We start from the raw sequence: 18,967 nt of genomic DNA on the forward strand, positions 1-18,967 counted from the left end.
GTACTGTCTGCCTTAGTGCTGAAGGGTCCTTGGCGTTCAATGGACCAACTCTAATTCAGGCATGCAAACCGGAGGCCGATAACACAGGGACTCGGCAATACCTGCTGTTTTGAGGGCCACCAGTGGATGTTGGATCTGTGGCGATCCTCTGCTCAGTACTGCCTCGCGATATTGAAGTGAGACGGTGATAGCATCCATTAAGGGGTCAGGCAGCCTGGACCGGCACCCCGCACACGTCTGACAGCTGCCATTATAAAGTCAGGCTGTCCAGGTCCAGCGTCCCTCGTTGTTTACAGCACTTCAGAGGCAAAAACCTTCACCCCCCAAAGCTTGCGGTGGTTGAATCTCGGGACCCCATGTTCTCAGTGGGGACGCCGGCGTCACCGCCCACCACCCCTTTCACCGCCATTCATCTAGGCAAAAGAATGGTGGGTGCAGGCGTCGAAACAGGAGGGCTCTCGTTGAGCTCCAGAGGGTCGGGATCACCACTAGTGAAAATCCCTGTGTTACCCTGCCATCTCACCCCCAACCTTATCCCCCTGCATTACCTCTCTTCGGGGTCCGGAGAGACATCGCCGACAAGCCAAACAGCCAAATTGAAGCGAGGGGGAGCAGCCGAAGCTCCTTAAACTCCACTTCTTCACTGAAAGAGCCCTGAAAGTCGCCACAAGGTCCGGTTCCAACTTGCAGCGAGGCGATAGCGAGCGAGCCAACGAGAGGAGGGCTATGAGAAACAGTCTTAAGGCTAGGAGGTGGCACCATGTCCCTGAGTCAACATACTACAATTTTGGACTTCACTTTAACAAATTAGTGCATTATAGTGCTTTGCTGCAATTTATTTACTAAAACTAAGACTACCACTCTAAGTTAGCATTAGATATTACAACAAAACCCAGGAGTTATGAGACATGGTCAGGTAACCTCTAGTTACATTCAATAGCAAGACAGGCAGCGGGCAATTGAGATCCCCAAATCTACTGTAAATTAAATTGAACTTTGCGTCCTAGAGGCTAATTCAGTGGTTTACCTTCTGGAAAGAAATGCCAGTCCAAAAACCCATTCAGCTTTATGAAATTTGAATACCTTTCCTAGTTATTTGTAAAGAACTCTGCTACAACATTCATTCTAAAAACACACAACAAATAAATCAGTCAAATTTGTTTGGGATGCGATATTAGGTGTTACTATAGGATCACTGAGATGACCGCCACAGGCGTTCCAGAGTCGGTATATTTCAAACATACCACTTTTCCCCACACCACCAGCTCCAAGCATAACTAGCTTGTACTCCCGGGACTGCGGAGCCGCTGCAGCACTGGGTTGACGGGTTACAGAAGGTTCCATTTCAGAGAAACGCCTGTTTCACAGTGAAACCTGGAGAAAAGAAAGATACATATAAACAGTGTGTATATTTGCATTTAAGACAGTGGGAAAATGATATATGCCAGAGTGACTTGGTACACAAGGACTATAATAAAGAGCTTGTTAAAATGATCAGAATGTTATTAGTTAAATGTACAATCGTTCGCAGTTTCCTCCATACAAGTATATTTTGGATCTGATGTTATGTCTCTCTAAAAATACTAATGCCATATATTCGCTTTATCATTACGGGTTATTTTACCTGGGAAAATTTTTTCAATATCACAATATTTTAGATTAATTGGTTTTAAGAATGTATCACTCAAAATTTTAAGACTGTAGGTATTGGTTAAACTTTTATCCAATTTTTTTTATCATTAACTTAGAAAGTATCATTAGTTGAGAAAGAACTATAAATGTGACAGTTCACAAAAGATGCAACTGATTTTTGGCTCCTGAGGGTCACGTGTATGTTTTCAAAACAATGTCCACTTTCCCAGACTTACTTTGAAATGTCAATACAAAAATAGCAGCAAAAGGAAATGACCAGTTTCTGTTGCGGTTTCGACTAAAGCATGTTTTTGAAAACCAGGAAACCCACCTCATATATTTCAGCCTTCAAGTTTGGCATAAAACACTTAGCAATTTACTTTCTTTTGGTTTTGTTAACACATTTGAACATTAAAGTTGTTTTAGGCCTCAAAAGGTAGATTGTGTACTGGTGAACAGAAAAAAGATGGTGGAAGTGGGGAATGCTTCTTGACAGCAGTCAAACACTTTCAGCATTCAAAAAACACAATTAGAACTGATCACTTTGCCAAGTGATATCTGGTTCATGGTGCCCCCTAAAACCGCATATTCGAAAGATTTTTTTTATTTAAGGCATACTGCAATCATTTTAAGGGCTGAGGACAACCAAGAACGGAGATAAAAGGCAACAATACCTTCCTGAGCCACTCACTCGGCGATCATATCCTAAAAACAATATACTCCTGCAGATCTTTCCTCCTCAAAAACATACTGGAACCGAACCCGCAGCACACATTAAATCGTAAAACAATCACAGAGTTCAAAACATCCAGAAGCTATACGGTTGGCAATGGAATGCTATTTAACATGCAATGTGTCATCAAGCCTGCTATGGTCGGTTTCCTTCCCGTATGAAGTTACATTGTCTGGAATGGCTTGTGGGCCACTATTATGAATGTTAGATCGGACACGGACTGAGGTGTGCAAAACCTGACTCAGGCCATTAAAGGGGAAGCCACCAAGATGTACAAACTGATCAGCAGCAATGTAAATAGGTTAGGGTAGCTGGGTAGTCTTTTGATGCCTGGACTTTGATCTTGTGATGAAACTTAAAGGGCTTCTAATTGGCCTCACCCAATGCAGACACCAAGTACCTCTATGGGCACAGGCAAAAGAGTAGAACTTCAATATGTGTGTGTCAGAGCACGCCAGGGTCAAAACGGGGACGACCATATCAGCGGGTTGCCAGGTGGGGAGGGGCACCCGGCAGGGCTGCTCGTTATCCCCGCTATTATTTGCACTCGCGATCGAGCCGTTGGCTGCGCATGCTAGGTTGGGGAGGTCGTATGAAGGTCTTTTGTTGCGTGGAGAGGCCCATTACATTTCTCTATACGCCGACGATTTACTGATGTTCTTGTCCGGCGAAAATGAGGCAATACGGGGTGCCAGAGCGCTGCTCCAGCAGTTTGGTCGACTGTCGGGCCTGTGTGTGAATTGGAACAAAACCTGCCAATTCCCTTTGACCCCGACTGGGCGGCAGCCTTCGGCAAGGGAGGACTTGAGGTGGGAACCCTGCTGCCTGCCTTATCTGGGCACCCGTATTTATCATACACGGTCTGATCTCTTGGATGGTAACGTGCACAAGGCGATAAGGGGCCTGAAGGGCAGCATGGCCTTTTGGAGCTCTCTCCCTCTGTCGGTTGCGGGCCCGAGTGGCACACTTAAAGATGGTGGCGCTGCCTCGCTTGCTCTACTTTTTCCGCACTTTGCCTGTGTGGATTCCGACCTCGGTCTTCCGGACACTTCGGGCGATGACTACGGGTTTCCTCTGGGGTGCAGGTAGGCGGCGTGTTGCGCTTACCACCCTGATGCGCCCGCGGGCTGATGGGGGACTGGCGGTGCCTGATTTTGAATGGTACTACCTAGCGGCACAGCTTCAGTGGCTTACGCTGGCGGTGGCTCGGGAGTTCCGGGGACCTGAGGGACCCTGTGGCAGAGTGATCCCTCGACACTTATTTTCTTTCATAGTTCTCCAACAGAAGATCGAACTTAGCCAGCTCACTCTTGAGGAGCGCACCCTCCGCCTGTGCTGGAATCGGAGACAGAAACGAGTCGGTTGTTCCTCCCCGTATGCCCCGAAGATACCGTTGGGCATGTGTATGGCCCTCCCCCACGGGGGTAATTGGACTGCGTTGGCAGTTTGGGAGGAGCTGGGCCTCCATATGGTGGGAGATCTGTATAGAGATGGCGGGTTGCTGTCCTTTCAGGATCTACAAAACATGTTTGGGTTGCCACGAGGAGATTATTTATTGCATGCTGCGTTGGTAGTGGGACTGCAGCGCCGCTGGAAGACGGGGCTGCAGGAACCTCCGACCTCGCTGGGCTGCCAGTATGTCACCATGGCGGCGGGCACTTTTAAAGCCGTCACTTGCCTCTACCGACGCCTATCGACTGAACACTTATCACCACTAGATACCTTAAAAGGTAAGTGGGAGACAGACATCGGCAGGCCCATACCGGAGACGACGTGGCCCCACCTATTGTGGCGAGCCTGGAAGGGTACGCGCAATGCCCGGTTCCAATTGGTATAGTTTTTCACGCTTCATAGGGCGTACCTGACTCCGGCTAAGATTTTGAGGTACTTTGGGGTATCCCACTCACCGTGTCCGAGGTGCGCTGGCGATGGTGCCGACTTCCGGCACATGTTCTGGACCTGTGCAGGGTTGGGATCCTATTGGGAAGAGGTGGTGACGTGTTTGAATCGTGTGACGGGGCGGGCGCTGGAGGCTGAGATGGCTACTTGTTTGCTGCTTTGGTTTCCACATACCTCCCGTACCAAAGTTACTAGTAAATTCTACGACTTGGGGCTGATCATGGCAAAAAGGGAACTCACCATGGAGGAGGATGGAGGGGAGAATACTGAGACTAGTCGGGGGGGACAATGCTGGCACCAGACAGGTGGAGAGAGAGCGTTGAGTGAGACTGAGGGGTGCGGGTAAATTGGTGGGGCGCCCGACTACGATCCAGGTTTGATTTCGTTTGCAACTTTGGAAGGGGCTACAGGGCTCCGATTCCCTTGTGAAGGCACTTTATCATGTTGGTACATCTGATTTTAGGTGGTTATACGGCTGTACAGATGGGTAGTTAGCTGCTATACGCCTGATCAACCTAAATAGGGCACACTGGCGGGGGGAGGGTGGGGGCAGGGAGGGGGAGAAGGGTGTTTAGGGGAGTGATGAGTATTTGATGTTTGCTTTTATCCTGTGGCGGCACGAGCCATCTGCGTAATGGCGGCCTTTTCATTGTGGTTTAAAATGGTTTTCTTGCAAAAACTAATAAACACTGTTTAAAAAAAAAAGTGTGTGGCAGAGCACAACTCCCCCTTTCGTATTTTAGGACTAACAGTTCTCAGAGTTTTAAGTGAACAAACAGTAGATCAGTGAGGGCACAGGCACAGAAATGAAAGAGGAAATGGGATACGCCCATCCACTCAAGCTACGATTCTCTAGCAAAACTAGGACGCAACATTACCCCACTTAACAGATACCAGAAAGCCTAATAGCAGATGGAAGAAAACTAGCAATTAGGACATGGGTTGCAACAGAATGTTTGAAAGGTTGGGGAAAGGTGAACTCCTTCAGACAGGATATGCATGAGCGAGACCACCAGCACTGATTTACACAGAGAAAACGTCAGTTAGGGACATTCACGAATCACATTATCCAAAACAAAAGCCCACTAGACAACACCAGGGGCAGAAAAATACAGAGGTGCAATCAGCAGCAAAGGAAGAGGGCTTAACACCTTAGAGGGAGACAGAACCTACAACTAGGACAAGAGGACACGGAAGGATCACATTTGTGTTTGTAGTTTCACTTTCTCTTTGGGTATTTAACCAGTATAAGCAACAGGTCTATTTCGTTGCTGGCACCTGACAGTGACAAACACGAAAATAACTAAATTGCTAGCTAGCAGGTGCTTAATAGAATCCAGACTTTATTTCACTAAAATTAGGAATCTATGTGGTGTCTCAATCACAAAACATGGCATAAGAGGGTAAAAATACAGTCTGAACAGGGGCGGCTTGGTGAGCAAAATAACAATGGATTAAACCTAGATCTGTGACTGGGGGTGAATGTTTTGCCATTGTGCAACATTCCGTCCATCATCTTGTGTGTTTTGCTGTTCACCCTATGTGGGAAGAGTATGCCCAGACGTGGGTCCCGTGCTCACTAGGCCACTGGAGTCAAACTATCCTGGCTGAAGACGGCTGATAGCCAGAAACCGGTCCTAGGATGCTTGATTCCGGTCCAGGAAAAACATGGCTTGGCAGTTCGGGCTGGACTGTTCCCATGAGGCACAGGATCAAGACTGATTTGCATATGGCCATGTCTGAACTGGGGTGGCTTGGTGAGCAAAATAACAATGGATTAAACCCAGATCTGTGACTGGGGGTGAATGTTTTGCCATTGTGCAACATTCCGTCCATCATCTTGTGTGTTTTGCGGTAAAAATACAGTGGCAGGTTAAGCACTCATTATGTATGGATGGTGAAATTTCTGCTATGTTTCTAATCTGTTTTCTGATCTGTTTTACGTCACTATAAGGGCAACTTAAAGCAACGGGAGCAAAAGAGATGGAAAAGACTAACTAGGAGACAAGAAGAAACACAATTGTACATATGGATACAATGGTTTCCCAAAAACAAGTGTGGTATTGTGTAGGAGGTCTATTCATTAGACATTTTTGTCTGACTTAACAAAAACAACAGAGTACAGCGTCTATATATATATAATACAAAACGAAACATTTAAACTTACACATATTAACTATTAAAATAATGAAAATACTTAATAGCAAGCGAGGTCAGGTCTATGTTTAGTCCCAGTAAGAAACAGGAGAGCTGGTGTAACAGTGTGTAAACCACTTCTAATAAATAAAGGTTCTAGATGTTTTATCCTCAGAACCATATGATTTGGACAAAGAAGTAGAATGTGAACCTATTAAGTCTACACAGAGAAAAATTATATTTTTATAGACTATAAGCCCGAGCAGATGTATGTCAATTGATGACAACACCATCCTGAGTAATAAACGTTTACAGCACAAGTTGGGTTTAGGTACATTCAACGAATGTTCTGCTACACCTGGAACATCCATTGCTTTGTAGAAGTACAGAAGATGTTTTTTATTCTCAATGTATTGCCTAGCTGCAATAAAAGACATTTCAAATGCTTCCTGCTTTGTCTGACTCCTCATTACTAGGAGCGCCTGGTCTTTGCATATTGCCTTTGATTCAAAGAGAAAGCTATACCTTGCGCACAAAGCCTTCAATTTTTGTCTTGACCAGCGGACAGAACTTGTATCATTCGAACGTTAGTCGTGAGGACAGTATGCTCCCAGTAAGTGGTTAGTTTGTTTCAATGACAGTGATAACTTTATGCTAGCTACTTCATTTGGTAGAAATGAAAAGCACAAACCCAGTTCAAGGCATAGTACCACCACACTACAATAGTAGGCCTGCTCAGAGTGATTGATATTGCAGGCCCTTTTTAGGTCTCGCCCTGGAACAGGGACAGAGACTCTATAGCCGTCGGATGCCGGGGAATGAGAGACACAAAACTGGCACTATTTTTAGCAGTCGGATTTGGCTGCGTGAACGCGCACGTTCCGTCCTGCGCCGCCCTCCCATCCTACTGCGCATGCGCCGCCCTCCCAGCCTACCGCGCATAACACACACACACACACACACACACGTCGCAGACAGACACTCGCTCACACACACACCCCCTCCCTCACAGTCACACACACGCACTCCAAGACACATACACACACGCACGCACACACATACACACACATACACAGCCCGCCTCCCCCCCGCGCCTACATGCTCCTCTCCCTCCGCCCGCCCGCCGCTCAGCAACGCACTCACCGGCTTCCTCTCCTCAGCTGCAAGGCCCGGCAGCAGGACTCTTCCTTTCTCCTTCGGCACCGGGGCGCAGGGTAGGCTCCTGCCTGCTCCGGTGCTCCCAACACGGCTCCAATCGCGGCTCTTCCGTGGGAGGCGGGGTAGGCTCCCGCCCTCCTACTTCCTGTTTCCGGGTGTCGCGCCGGCCTGCCTGACTTCCTGGTCGCAGGCCGGCAGAGTAACGAGGATGTTTTGCGGTATGTATTTATTTATTTAATTATGCATTTTTATATAGCGCAGACTTTACCCGAAGGCGGTATTTATTTTTTTATGTATTTATGCATTTTTATATAGCGCGGACTTTACCCGAAGGCGGTATTTCTTTATTCATGTATTTATGCATTTTTATATAGCACGGACTTTACCCGAAGGCGGTAATGCTTGCCTTTAAATACTGCATAAATAATTTTAACAAAAAATACTTTATATGTAGCTTTTTATGTACATAAGAAAACTATAGCATAAAGCAAAAAACATTGCCATTTACAATAATAATAGCTCAAAGTTAAATAATGCGAGACCTATTGCATTGCAAATGCTTGTTAAAATCATGGGTGGCCTCCAGAAGCAACCTCAGATAACCAGAAGTGGCAACAAGCACTACTTTTGCTTTAGCCTTCAAGTAAAGGTCCCAACAAGCAATCTCCAAACTTGCAATTGAATCATGAAAGACCTGTTAGTGCAGAGTGTCCTTGAGAATGCTTGTTGGACATGGCCAACTTGTGTCAAACTGTCAACAAACAGGACTCCTGCATACTTGCATTACTTCTGTTTTGGTAGTATTGATAATCGATCTATTAAAAATACAATAGCTTGAAAGGTGGCTCACTCAAACATAAGAACTTACTTGTGGGTGACCTTATGTGGGAGGTGGTTCGATAGTAAATTGCTAGGCTCCTGACTGACCAGGCTGTTAGAGGGGAACTGATATGTGGGAAATGTGGGAGGGGCGACGGAGTAACAGATGATGAAGGTACAAGATAGGAATATGGGGGAGTGACAGACAACAGATTGTGTTACAGTAATTGAGAAATTACATGGCAAGTCAAACGACAACCTACGAGTGTCAGAAGACCAACCGCCTCTTCTCTAAAATGTCGACATCTGATATTCCAAGCAGCCTCTCCCTAACAGTCACATTTACCTTCACGTCCAAGTTGAAAAGGACTTTGAAGGATGAAGGGAGAGGCAGGAATCTAAATGCCCTAAGTACTCTGGCAAGGCAGAGACATCAGAGTTACAGGTGGATTTCTCCAGTGTTGAAGATCCACTACTCATCTACCCTGGTGTAGCCTTGACATGGACACATAAGACCCCTCCATACGCTGTTTAGCCTGTGATTTTTCCACTGAAGACCCTATTGTGCTATTAGGAAGTACAGTATGGAGCAAGCAACTCTAAAGAGTTTAGGTTACGCTGAGAACACCGAACATAACTCTGCATACCTGGGCAAAGCCAAGTAGACAAATGTGTAAAACCAGGCCTTCTGCTGTAAAAGAATATAAGCTTAATCAAAATGTAAGGTAATATACTTCACATGCATGACACTTCCGACAAGTCTTCTCAAAGAGAGTACTTGCAGTGGTACATAAATAACCGCTCTGCATTTCCAGTCTGTTTCCTCTGAAATGCTACTTTTCATTTTGCAAGGTCTTTTACGGTGACATTGTAAAACAAGCATTTGCAATGCAATAGGTCTCGCATTACTGATAGTTTGAGGTATTGGTGCTGCAAATAATAATGCAAAGCCACTAGCTCATACTTTCAGTAATGCGAGACCTAGTGCATTGCAAATGATTGCATAGTGAGCAAGGAACCAGCATTGTATGTCTCAGTGCAGTACCGCAAGCTGCTCCTAGAGCTCCCTAGTGAGCAAGGCAGCAGAACTGTATGTCTAGGTGCAGTACGGCACGCTGTTCCTAGAGCTCCCTAGCGAGCAAGCCACCAGCACTGCTTATCTAGGTGCAGCACCGCAAGCTGCTCCTAGAGCTTCCTCATGAGCTTTATAAACTTTGAAGATATGGTTAATCCACCCTACCCATAATGCACTGCATGCAAGACAGTACCACAAGTACATTCAAATAGCTATGTCCATATATACAATAAGTAGCTTTGAAATGTGACAAAAGAATTATATTAATTCCGGATTAGGTTAGGCTGTACTCTATGTGGAGCTGATGAAGGGTAATTTATAGAAGGTCTAATATGTGAGATGTGGTAGGTGCAGTACCGCAAGCTGCTTTTAGAGGTTCCTAGTGAGCAAGGCAACAGCACTGCCTGTACTGCAACTGCTCCTAGAGGTCTCTAGTGCTCATCACAAACTTTTGGTCACACATGGTACTCCCATAATGCATTGCATGCAAGGCAGTACCACAAGTACATTCAAATAGCTATGTCCATATATACAATTGATAGCTTTGAATGTGACAAAATTATATTAATTCTGATTAGGTTGTACTCTAGGTGGAGCTGCTGAAGGGAAATTTATTGAATATAAATGTGAGATGTGTAGGTGCAGTACCGCAAGCTGCTCCTAGAGGTCCCTAGTGAGCATCAGAAACTATGAAGATCTGGTAAACCCACCCTACCCATAATGCATTGGATGCAAGACCGTACCACAGCATATTCAGTATATACAATTATAGCTCTGAAATGTGACAAAATATTTATTATATTAACCCCTTCCATGCTCATGACAAGGTCAGCTCGTCATGCAGTGCACTGCTCCTGTGCTTATGACGAGCTGACCTTGTCATGAACAATGGGATCATGTAAATTTCAGCACCCAGCGGGAATTGCCTTAGCACCAATGTGGTTAATTCCGGATTAGGTTGTACTTTATGTGGAGCTGATGAAGGGAAATTTATAGAAGGTCTAATATAGATGTGTAGGTGCAGTACTGCAAGCTGCGCCTAGAGGTCCCTAGTGAGCATCAAACTTTTGGTCACATATGGTACTCTCCTAATGCACTGCATGCAAGGCAGTACCAAGAGTACATTCAAATAGCTATGTCCATGTACACAATTAATAGCTTTGAAATATAGCAAAACAATTATTATATTAATTCCGATTAGGTTGTACTCTATGTGGAGCTGATGTAGGGAAATTTATATAAGGTCTAATATAAATGTGAGATGTGCTAGCGAGTACAGTAACCACTGCCAACCTGGTTTAGGACCAAGTGAGTGTCCTATCTGAAGGCCTTTAAGAAAATAGTGCCTTGAGGTTGTAATTAAAACCTAGGGCATAACACCACATGTCATTGGGGGAGTCCTTATGGGAGGTTACAAAAAGACGGGGCAGTACTAAGGAGGGTCTACAAAGCCTACTGAACAATGAAAAGCCACCATTTACAAAGGACCGGGACAGGAAACAATTAAAAAGATGGGCGGGAAGTGGGCGGAGCTTTAGGCACATATCCTGAATACAGCATTTCTCGAAGAGACAGCGTAGGCTCACATAGCCATGTCGTTTAGTTCCTATAAAACCTATATAGGATCTGCTTGTGTTTAAACAACATACACTGTAGGACTGGTGTCAGACTGATTCTAGACAGCCCCACGGGTATGTTGGCCTGTGTACCAGCCAGCTCACAGTGCCACTAGAAACTCCACTCACCAAGGAGAGAATAGTTCTTGGCAACTATCGAACAGGACAACCCTCATCCCTCAGGACCGTGGAAACAGTGTGCTACTTTTCACTCAGTCACTCGTGCTTACTTAATCTCAGAGAGATACACAGAATAAACAGTATGGACGTTTTTCAATAAGCATTTATTGAACGGTTGTTATTCTGGTGTAAAATAGGTGTGCTGAAACGACCATTAGACAGTAACAGATAAATGATTAGAAGCACTAGGAAAGTAAAAGAATGGTAGATTTTTACCATTTTGCTATAACCATGAATACAGGCAAGTACATAGAATACATGACAATAAAATGCATACTCCTACGATGTTACCCTAACTAGATGTACCTAAGTGTACCTAGCATGTATGCAGGTGTTAAGCCACCAAGAATCCCTCTAGGATAAAGTCAACCCATTACCTTAAGTGAGAGACTGTGGGTCCTGGTCTTGGTCTCGAGTTGGACACCCCACAAGGTATGGTAGACCACTGCGAGCTGGAGTGTCTGCATGCATGAACCTCAGCGTCTCATGTCAGTGTGTGTCGGCAGGGAAATCCTGATCTCCTCCGTTTGTCTCAGCAAGGTGTGATGTTTATATACTCAAAGGTCTCCCCTGTGGTTCTACCTTGCCGAGCCACTTGTCGGACTTAGGATGACGTCGGGAATGAACTTTATACATAGATATCATAAAGGAGATGGTAGTCCTGCTGAGTTTCCAAGAATCCTTATGCATAATGTATGAGGCCTTTACCAGAGAAAATCCCGCTTTCAATGTGCAGTGTCGTATCTAGGTAAAAGGTCAGTCCCTAAGAACCGTTATGTATGTACTGTAGGGAAGAATGTAGGTGAAGAGTTAGGATATTACCTGAGCCTACATTGGGGTACCTCTATGGAATATAACACCAACTCCTCATCCGACTGGACAACATAATTAAATTCAAGCGTACTACTAGGCTGTCTAGGCATTGGTACGCAAACAATTATAGTAAAACAATAGTTTTGCTAGTAAAAAAAAAAATTCTAAAGTATGTAAAAAGGGAAAGAAAAAAAATGTGTTACTCAAGCAATAGCCTTAATGTGTCCGTATATACAGTCCTAACAACTACAAGCATCGGAAAGCCATGCAGGGCATAAAAAAAAGTGTCCATTGTTTTGGAGTTCCAATTCTGAGTTTTGTTTAAAAAAGGCAGAATTTTTCCAAGCACATGATGAGCCAAATGTTTATGTGTCCTGGCTCATAGACGCAACATCGCTATTGCCTGCCATCGCAGACAGACCTGTCTGGATTCCTCAAGTCGGGGATCTGGTCAGGGGAAAAAATAAATGTGGGCATTCGTATGGAAAACCTGCCCCTGTCCTGGCCGTCGAAGGAACAAGAACTGTACTTCTGCCACCTCTTGCCGGCAAAAAGGAGAAGAGATTTCTTTCCATTGATCTGATCAAACCACACTATGTGTCTGATGCTGAATAGTAGGCCTAGTGGGCTCCTGAGTAGCCAACGCCCTCCTCTCGCTACTATACAGGAAGTTCAGACGGAAAGGCTTATCACGTTTGAAGAGTACCCTATACGGAATGATGGACTATGCAACAACGCTGTGAAACTCGTTCCTCTAGATACAGAAATTCATAATCAAAATGAGACAAATTTCAATTCGACCCAACACTGATGTCTACATAAATATGCCTCAACAAGAGCCATCTACAAGTTCAACAAAACCTGCTGAGCTATCTAAACTAGATCGAACAGCATCTGGCTACTTCATCGACTTTGATACCTTTTCATTTGATCCAGGTGAACCTGAAACAACGCCAGCCCCAATATCTCATCAACAACAAAGCAAAGACTTTTTCATTTTTCTTAAAACATATCTGGTGTCACCTTGGCTAGAACATTGGGTAATCACGGGTATACTGTTCTTTCTTTTCTGGATAGGCTTAGTAACGGTTTTCTGCTTGCTTATGAATGGAACTTACCTGCGCCAAAGCTCTGCATCATCAAAAGTGAACTTGATCCTGAAACCTCATGTTTCATCACATCGTGAAAAAGAGACTGGTCATCAGTGAACATTACAGGAGTTCCTATACCTGATGGTATAGTATGGGACAAGGTTGATTATGATATATTTGGTCCGATCGAACTTTTAAAAATACTCCAGTTATCTAACTTTTTACACTCCGTATTCTGAAGCATTTTTGGAAGACTTCGGCTGATCCGGGTTCTAATAGCAGGTATCCTAATTGTAGTTTTTCTGCTACGCTATGGACGTTCCAGTCACCAAGGAGATAGAAAAAGCGCTCCTGGAGCATAAATACCGTGATCGCATGGTACAACATCTAGGTGCACCTCGCCTGAGGGAACTAAGCGCCCTCTTGGTTCCTGTCATTTAGACCAGTCTGGATGGACTGCATCCTACCTGTTCTCCGATGCCTGTTCTGCGGAGAAGAGTGTATGTTGGATCTCTGTCTGACACTTCCATCAGTTGCATAACCGGACATTGATGCTTTACTGGACCCGATAAAGGCCCATGTTCTGCAGTGTCCCCAGCGTATTTCTATGTTGATGGCGGCATTCTTAGAGCCTCCACAGGAAATCTCTACTCTTGTTGGAATGGATACCGGCTCCTCCACTGACACCCAGGCCTTGGATGGTGCACAGGCTGCCCCAGCATCGGCTGCAGGCAGTACGGAAGATCATCTGTGCTCAATTGATTCGATCTGCAAGGTATTATAAGGGTCGTCTGTGATGGCAGGCAATAGGGACGTTGCGTCTACCAGCCAGAACCCAAGCATTTGGCTCATCGTGTGCTGGGAAAAATTCGGCCTTTTTTTTTTTTAAACAAAACTCAAAATTGGAACTCCAAAACAATTGACACTTTTTAATGACCTGCATGGCTTTCCGATGCTTGTAATTGTTCAGACTATGACATTATATATATATATATATATATATATATATATATATATATGACACATTAGGGCTATTGCTTGAGTGGCAATTTTTTTTGCCATCCCTTTTTACATACTTTAGCATTTTTTTAAGCAAAACTATTGTTTTAATATAGTTGTTTGCGTGCCAATGCCTAGACAGCCTATTAGTACACTTGAATTTAATTATGTCGTCCAGTTGGATGAGGAGTGGGTGTTATATTCCATAGAGGTTTCCCAATACAGGCTCAGGTAATATCCTAACCCTTCACCTATATTCTTCCATACATTACATTTTAAATTGAAACTGGAAAAGTCAACATCTTAAGTCTCCCTGATCAAAGAAAAGCGGTTCTGAACTGGCACGAGAAAGCCCTCAAAACTTAACAAAATCTCAAATATGTAATCTTTTAAGATCCCAAAGAAAGACTAAATTATAATTGTGACAGAAGAACAAATGTAGCACTTTCACAGCAACCGGACTGGCTCCCCTTAAGGTTTTAACCAGATCACACGAGGAGACCCAGACAGACACCCCACACCCACCCACCCCAAGACCAAATGAGGATGGTCCATTGTTGCGCACTTAAAGAGGTACAGGAAGGGTGGACGCAGGTACACTAGTATGCACAAACATTCAGTTTCACAACAACATTGTGGACCTGACAAGATACTGATACCACCACGCCCCATGTGCAGCCTCCCAATCAAATGTGGTCAGCAGATACCTGCCTTGAAACTAGCTATCACAGGGGACATGTACATTGCTTCACAATTAAGTGTGCTTCCCACAAACTCTAATCCACACGGGGGTTGTCAAGGTAGATTTACTAGTTAATGGTTTAATCAAATTCTATCCTAACAGAAACACAACTGTCAAAACGAAACATCTCCCTCCCTACAACAAAACACCTACACACAACACATGAACACAACAATCACAAGACTCACACACATCTAGAACGAACAAACAAAACTGAGAGCAAAGAACAAACATATGTCCACAGTGTGTAACTCGGTAGACAGCCCAGTCTCTACCAAATGGCTAAGCTACAGATAACTTTGTCTATCCACACCAATGGACTCCACTTGGTTCTCACACTCCATGGTTTTCGTTCAGTCCACAAAAACACCATCTCCAGATCACCCTGGCACACCCTTCACCATATTTCCTTGATTTGTGACACCTCTTTTCTTGAACACTCTCTCTAAATTTCCCTTATCAAATTTCACACCTGTTACCACTAATGACCAATAGCCACGTGCTCTACATTTTAACCGATTCCACCACAGCCACATTTTTTTTCTTCACATATACTGTTTTAAAAGGACCAAGAAGGTGGTTTCCATCCTCGTCCTGAAGTGTGCTCCCTCACAAACTGGAGTCCACAATGGTCCATGATGGTTTAGTGTTTCAGGAGTGACTACCAACATAAAGGCGGAACCTTCGCCATTAAAAACGGACCCTTGCCCATTCAGGGCATGAAACTCCACATAGCCTAATAACATTTTATCCTAACAGAAACTCAAACGCCAAACCACAACAGATGTTCTAGTGCAGATAGCAGGAATGGGAGAAGAGTATGGAGAGAGCGCAAGGGAAGGGGGTTAATTGATGGGAAAAGTCCTAGAAGATATTCCCAGCCTTGTTATTCTTAAGTCAGCTGTCAGTGGAAAGGAGGGGAAGGTCTCCTTGTCACCCAGCTACCGCCTCAATGCTGGACAATTCTCTAAGTTTAGAGACGATACCGAGAAGTACAAGAAATAGCATCAAAATATTGTCACTCAAGTGAGCCGATGTTAACATATTATTGAAAATTGCGATGCCACTGAGTTGAGAGATAGTGTGAGAGCAAATTGGCTGCAATAAACACATAAGGATAATTAACAGCAACCCGCTAGAGATGATTTAGTTAATGTAATAACAAAACCATGCCCCACCAAAACAGATTAATCTAAAATAAATAGCTTAATCCAAAATAAATGCAAATAGACATCTGCACTTACCCTATACTAACATCCAACTTACACTTCTTAGGCTCTTTATCTCTGAAACCTAAATTGTGTTGATATTGTTGATCTGCTGCAACATATAAAAAATGTATGTTCAATTTGCAGTATGTGCTGGGAAAAAATCTAAGCACTGTGCATGGACAAATTGTGCAGATATTTAGCAATGGTGTGAGCTTGACAATAATGTATCAGCACTTCAAAGAAGAACGAAAACACTTTGTCTCATTAGAAAACCTATGTAATAGTAGACTACTCTGTTTTTTAGACCAGATTTTCTCCCTAAGGTCTACAAACATAAGAAGTGGAAGGACAGCCATCAAATAAGAAGCAAGCAAATGTAATTGATAAGAAAGCCAACCATTAGTAATCAATGAGCAGACTCAAAGCCAACTAGAACTACTATACTCAGCATAATGGGTCTTCGATAATAGAAATCTAAAAGTTGTCTGCTGGCAAGACCTAAAAATACAGCCGAGTAAGTAATATGTTAAGCAAAAGACAAATATGATTACGACTACAAACTACATTTAGGTAAAAAGAACACAATATTGCAAAATAGATAAGAAATGTGTACACTGGATGGCGCATAAATATATAATAGTACACTAGTTATTTACAATGCTACAAAATGGCAAAACTTCAAACTGATTATAGAGACTTTAATTCCTGCACTATTATAAATGCCAGGACTATGAAACACAGATTGATAAACATTTATTGTGACCACCAAACTAAATTATAACACAAACAAATGTCAATGTCATTCTAAATCAACTATCAACCACTTGCCACTAAACAAGTTAGGACTGGAGCTAGAATAGCAATTCAGTTTTACAACAGGTATTTTGTTGTGGCTTGATATAGGAAATTAAAAAAGGTTGAATATTTAATGGTGAGATATAGATATGTAGTAGGTATTTCTCTGGACTCTTTTTCACTCTATATTTTTCCACACAGAACCCTCACCAACATACATGTATCCTTTGTTCGAATTCTATATTATCATTGGTCTTTAAATATGTATCCAACAGTTTTTGAATGTATGCATTAAAGGTTAACACCGTGAAATAGCCAAAACAAATGGCAATATTTGTTTGTAACAACTCACTTGCTGTAAATGTGACACAAGCCTGAAATTCAATGTGAAATTGTGATAACCTCTTGGACAGAACATAGAGGTGGGTTCTCAGCCCTCTATTGCCACACACATCTACAAAATGTTGAAGCCGAGCTGCCAACTTGAAGACACAGTGTTACAATTTCATCTCAACCCCACTTTCTGAATCTTTAACAGACGTGCAGCCCAACTGGACCATGAGCAGCACATTTTCCAATTACTATTTGCAAGCAGTCATGTTTTTCCCCAGCATGAGAACGAAAACAGAACAGCAATGAAACATGTTTCAACAGAGACAGGAGGAAGCCAGACCTACAGTCAAACAGAAGCCCAGCAATTCTAACAATATCGTTGGGTGTTGTAGCCCCTTCTCTACTGGGGCCACATTCAGCACCATAGCATCTTGCAGAGCTGCCTACAGCAGAGCTTCCCATACATTTTTGAACCACAACCCACTTTTTAGTACGACAAACTTTCGGTATCCACCTAGCTTTAACGGACATGAGGCGGAAACTTTTTAATGTAAAAAAACAATGTTTGGTGGTGCATTTCCATTGAAACAGTCACGAAATTTACACAGACATACAGTTTTATTAATAAACCTATATTGCAAACACATGATAATGCGTGGAAATCCGGTTTTAGTGAATGTTTATTAATTGTACATCACCAAGTAAGGTGTCTTGATTTCTTCTGATCCTGCAAACAGGAGTTTGCACAGGTATCAGAGTTTGATAATTAAGCAGAGTTAGGGCCCTAGTACCATACTGCTAGAGACATTCAAGCATTTAAAAGACTTATTTTACCGTTTGTAATCCAATGCCATATTTATAGGTTAGTTATTTTTAAAGCGATCAGGCTATTTATTTTTTTCATACTTGATCCTCCTAACCATTGTGACCACAGTGAATCACTAGTCACTGTGTGCAGAGAAAACAGTGTCTAAGGAACTTGTGAACAGACACAACAAATACCTGCTCAAATGTGAGTCATGGTGCACTGTGCAAACTTTCAGTGAGTCACTGTTTTACTGTTGAAACATAACTATTCGAGATAAAGAGTACTTAAGTACATAACTAGAGGCCCACCACCCCATCCAACGTGCCAGAACCTCGCTCCTTACAAATATAGCTAAAAAGAATACTTGGTCAACTCGCTTCTTAAAAAATAACATGGAACAAGACGCAGCTAAGCAAACCGAGCACCCTCTACAGAGGTGTACTGTATTGGATGTGTAAGTCACAGGTCTGATCCGCCAAATCAGCCTTTTATCCTTTGGAAGATGGACAATTATCAGCTGATGGTCGGGGGCTACAGCTCAGCCACCAGGAGGACACAGCTTTGGGGCATTGGAGAGCATCCGGACCGGTCTCTAACAAGCATTTACAATGCAATGGTCTCGGCATTATTAAAGGTAGAGCTATGGCATTGCTCATGACTTTTTTTTATCATAAATAAAATGGCATTGTCATTTACAATGCCAATAGCTTAATCGCTCGCAAATGCATGACCTATTGCATTTACACCCACACAGAGCCACACGCACAAAGCCACCCACACACACACATAAAGAGACACCCACACAGAGTCATTCACATAGAGCCACCCTCACAGAGCCGCACACACACAGAGCCACACGCACACACACAGAGCCACACGCACACACACAGAGCCACACGCACACACACAGAGCCACACGCACACACA

The 18,967-nt window shown here is 43.6% G+C and overlaps 1 protein-coding gene across 1 annotated transcript in view; it reads right to left on the reverse strand.

Annotated features, from left to right (window-relative positions):
* RIT1 (Ras like without CAAX 1) overlaps positions 1 to 18,967 on the reverse strand; it is a 70,774-nt gene that overhangs the window by 46,029 nt on the left and 5,778 nt on the right. The window contains exon 2 of the mRNA XM_078670917.1: positions 1,245 to 1,374. Coding sequence (XP_078527043.1) covers positions 1,245 to 1,344 — 100 coding nt within the window. The 5' untranslated portion in view covers positions 1,345 to 1,374. The remainder of the gene's footprint in view (positions 1 to 1,244; positions 1,375 to 18,967) is intronic.

The sequence above is a fragment of the Lissotriton helveticus genome, chromosome 12, assembly GCF_964261635.1.
Source record: "Lissotriton helveticus chromosome 12, aLisHel1.1, whole genome shotgun sequence".
NCBI classification, from domain to species: Eukaryota; Metazoa; Chordata; class Amphibia; order Caudata; family Salamandridae; genus Lissotriton; species Lissotriton helveticus.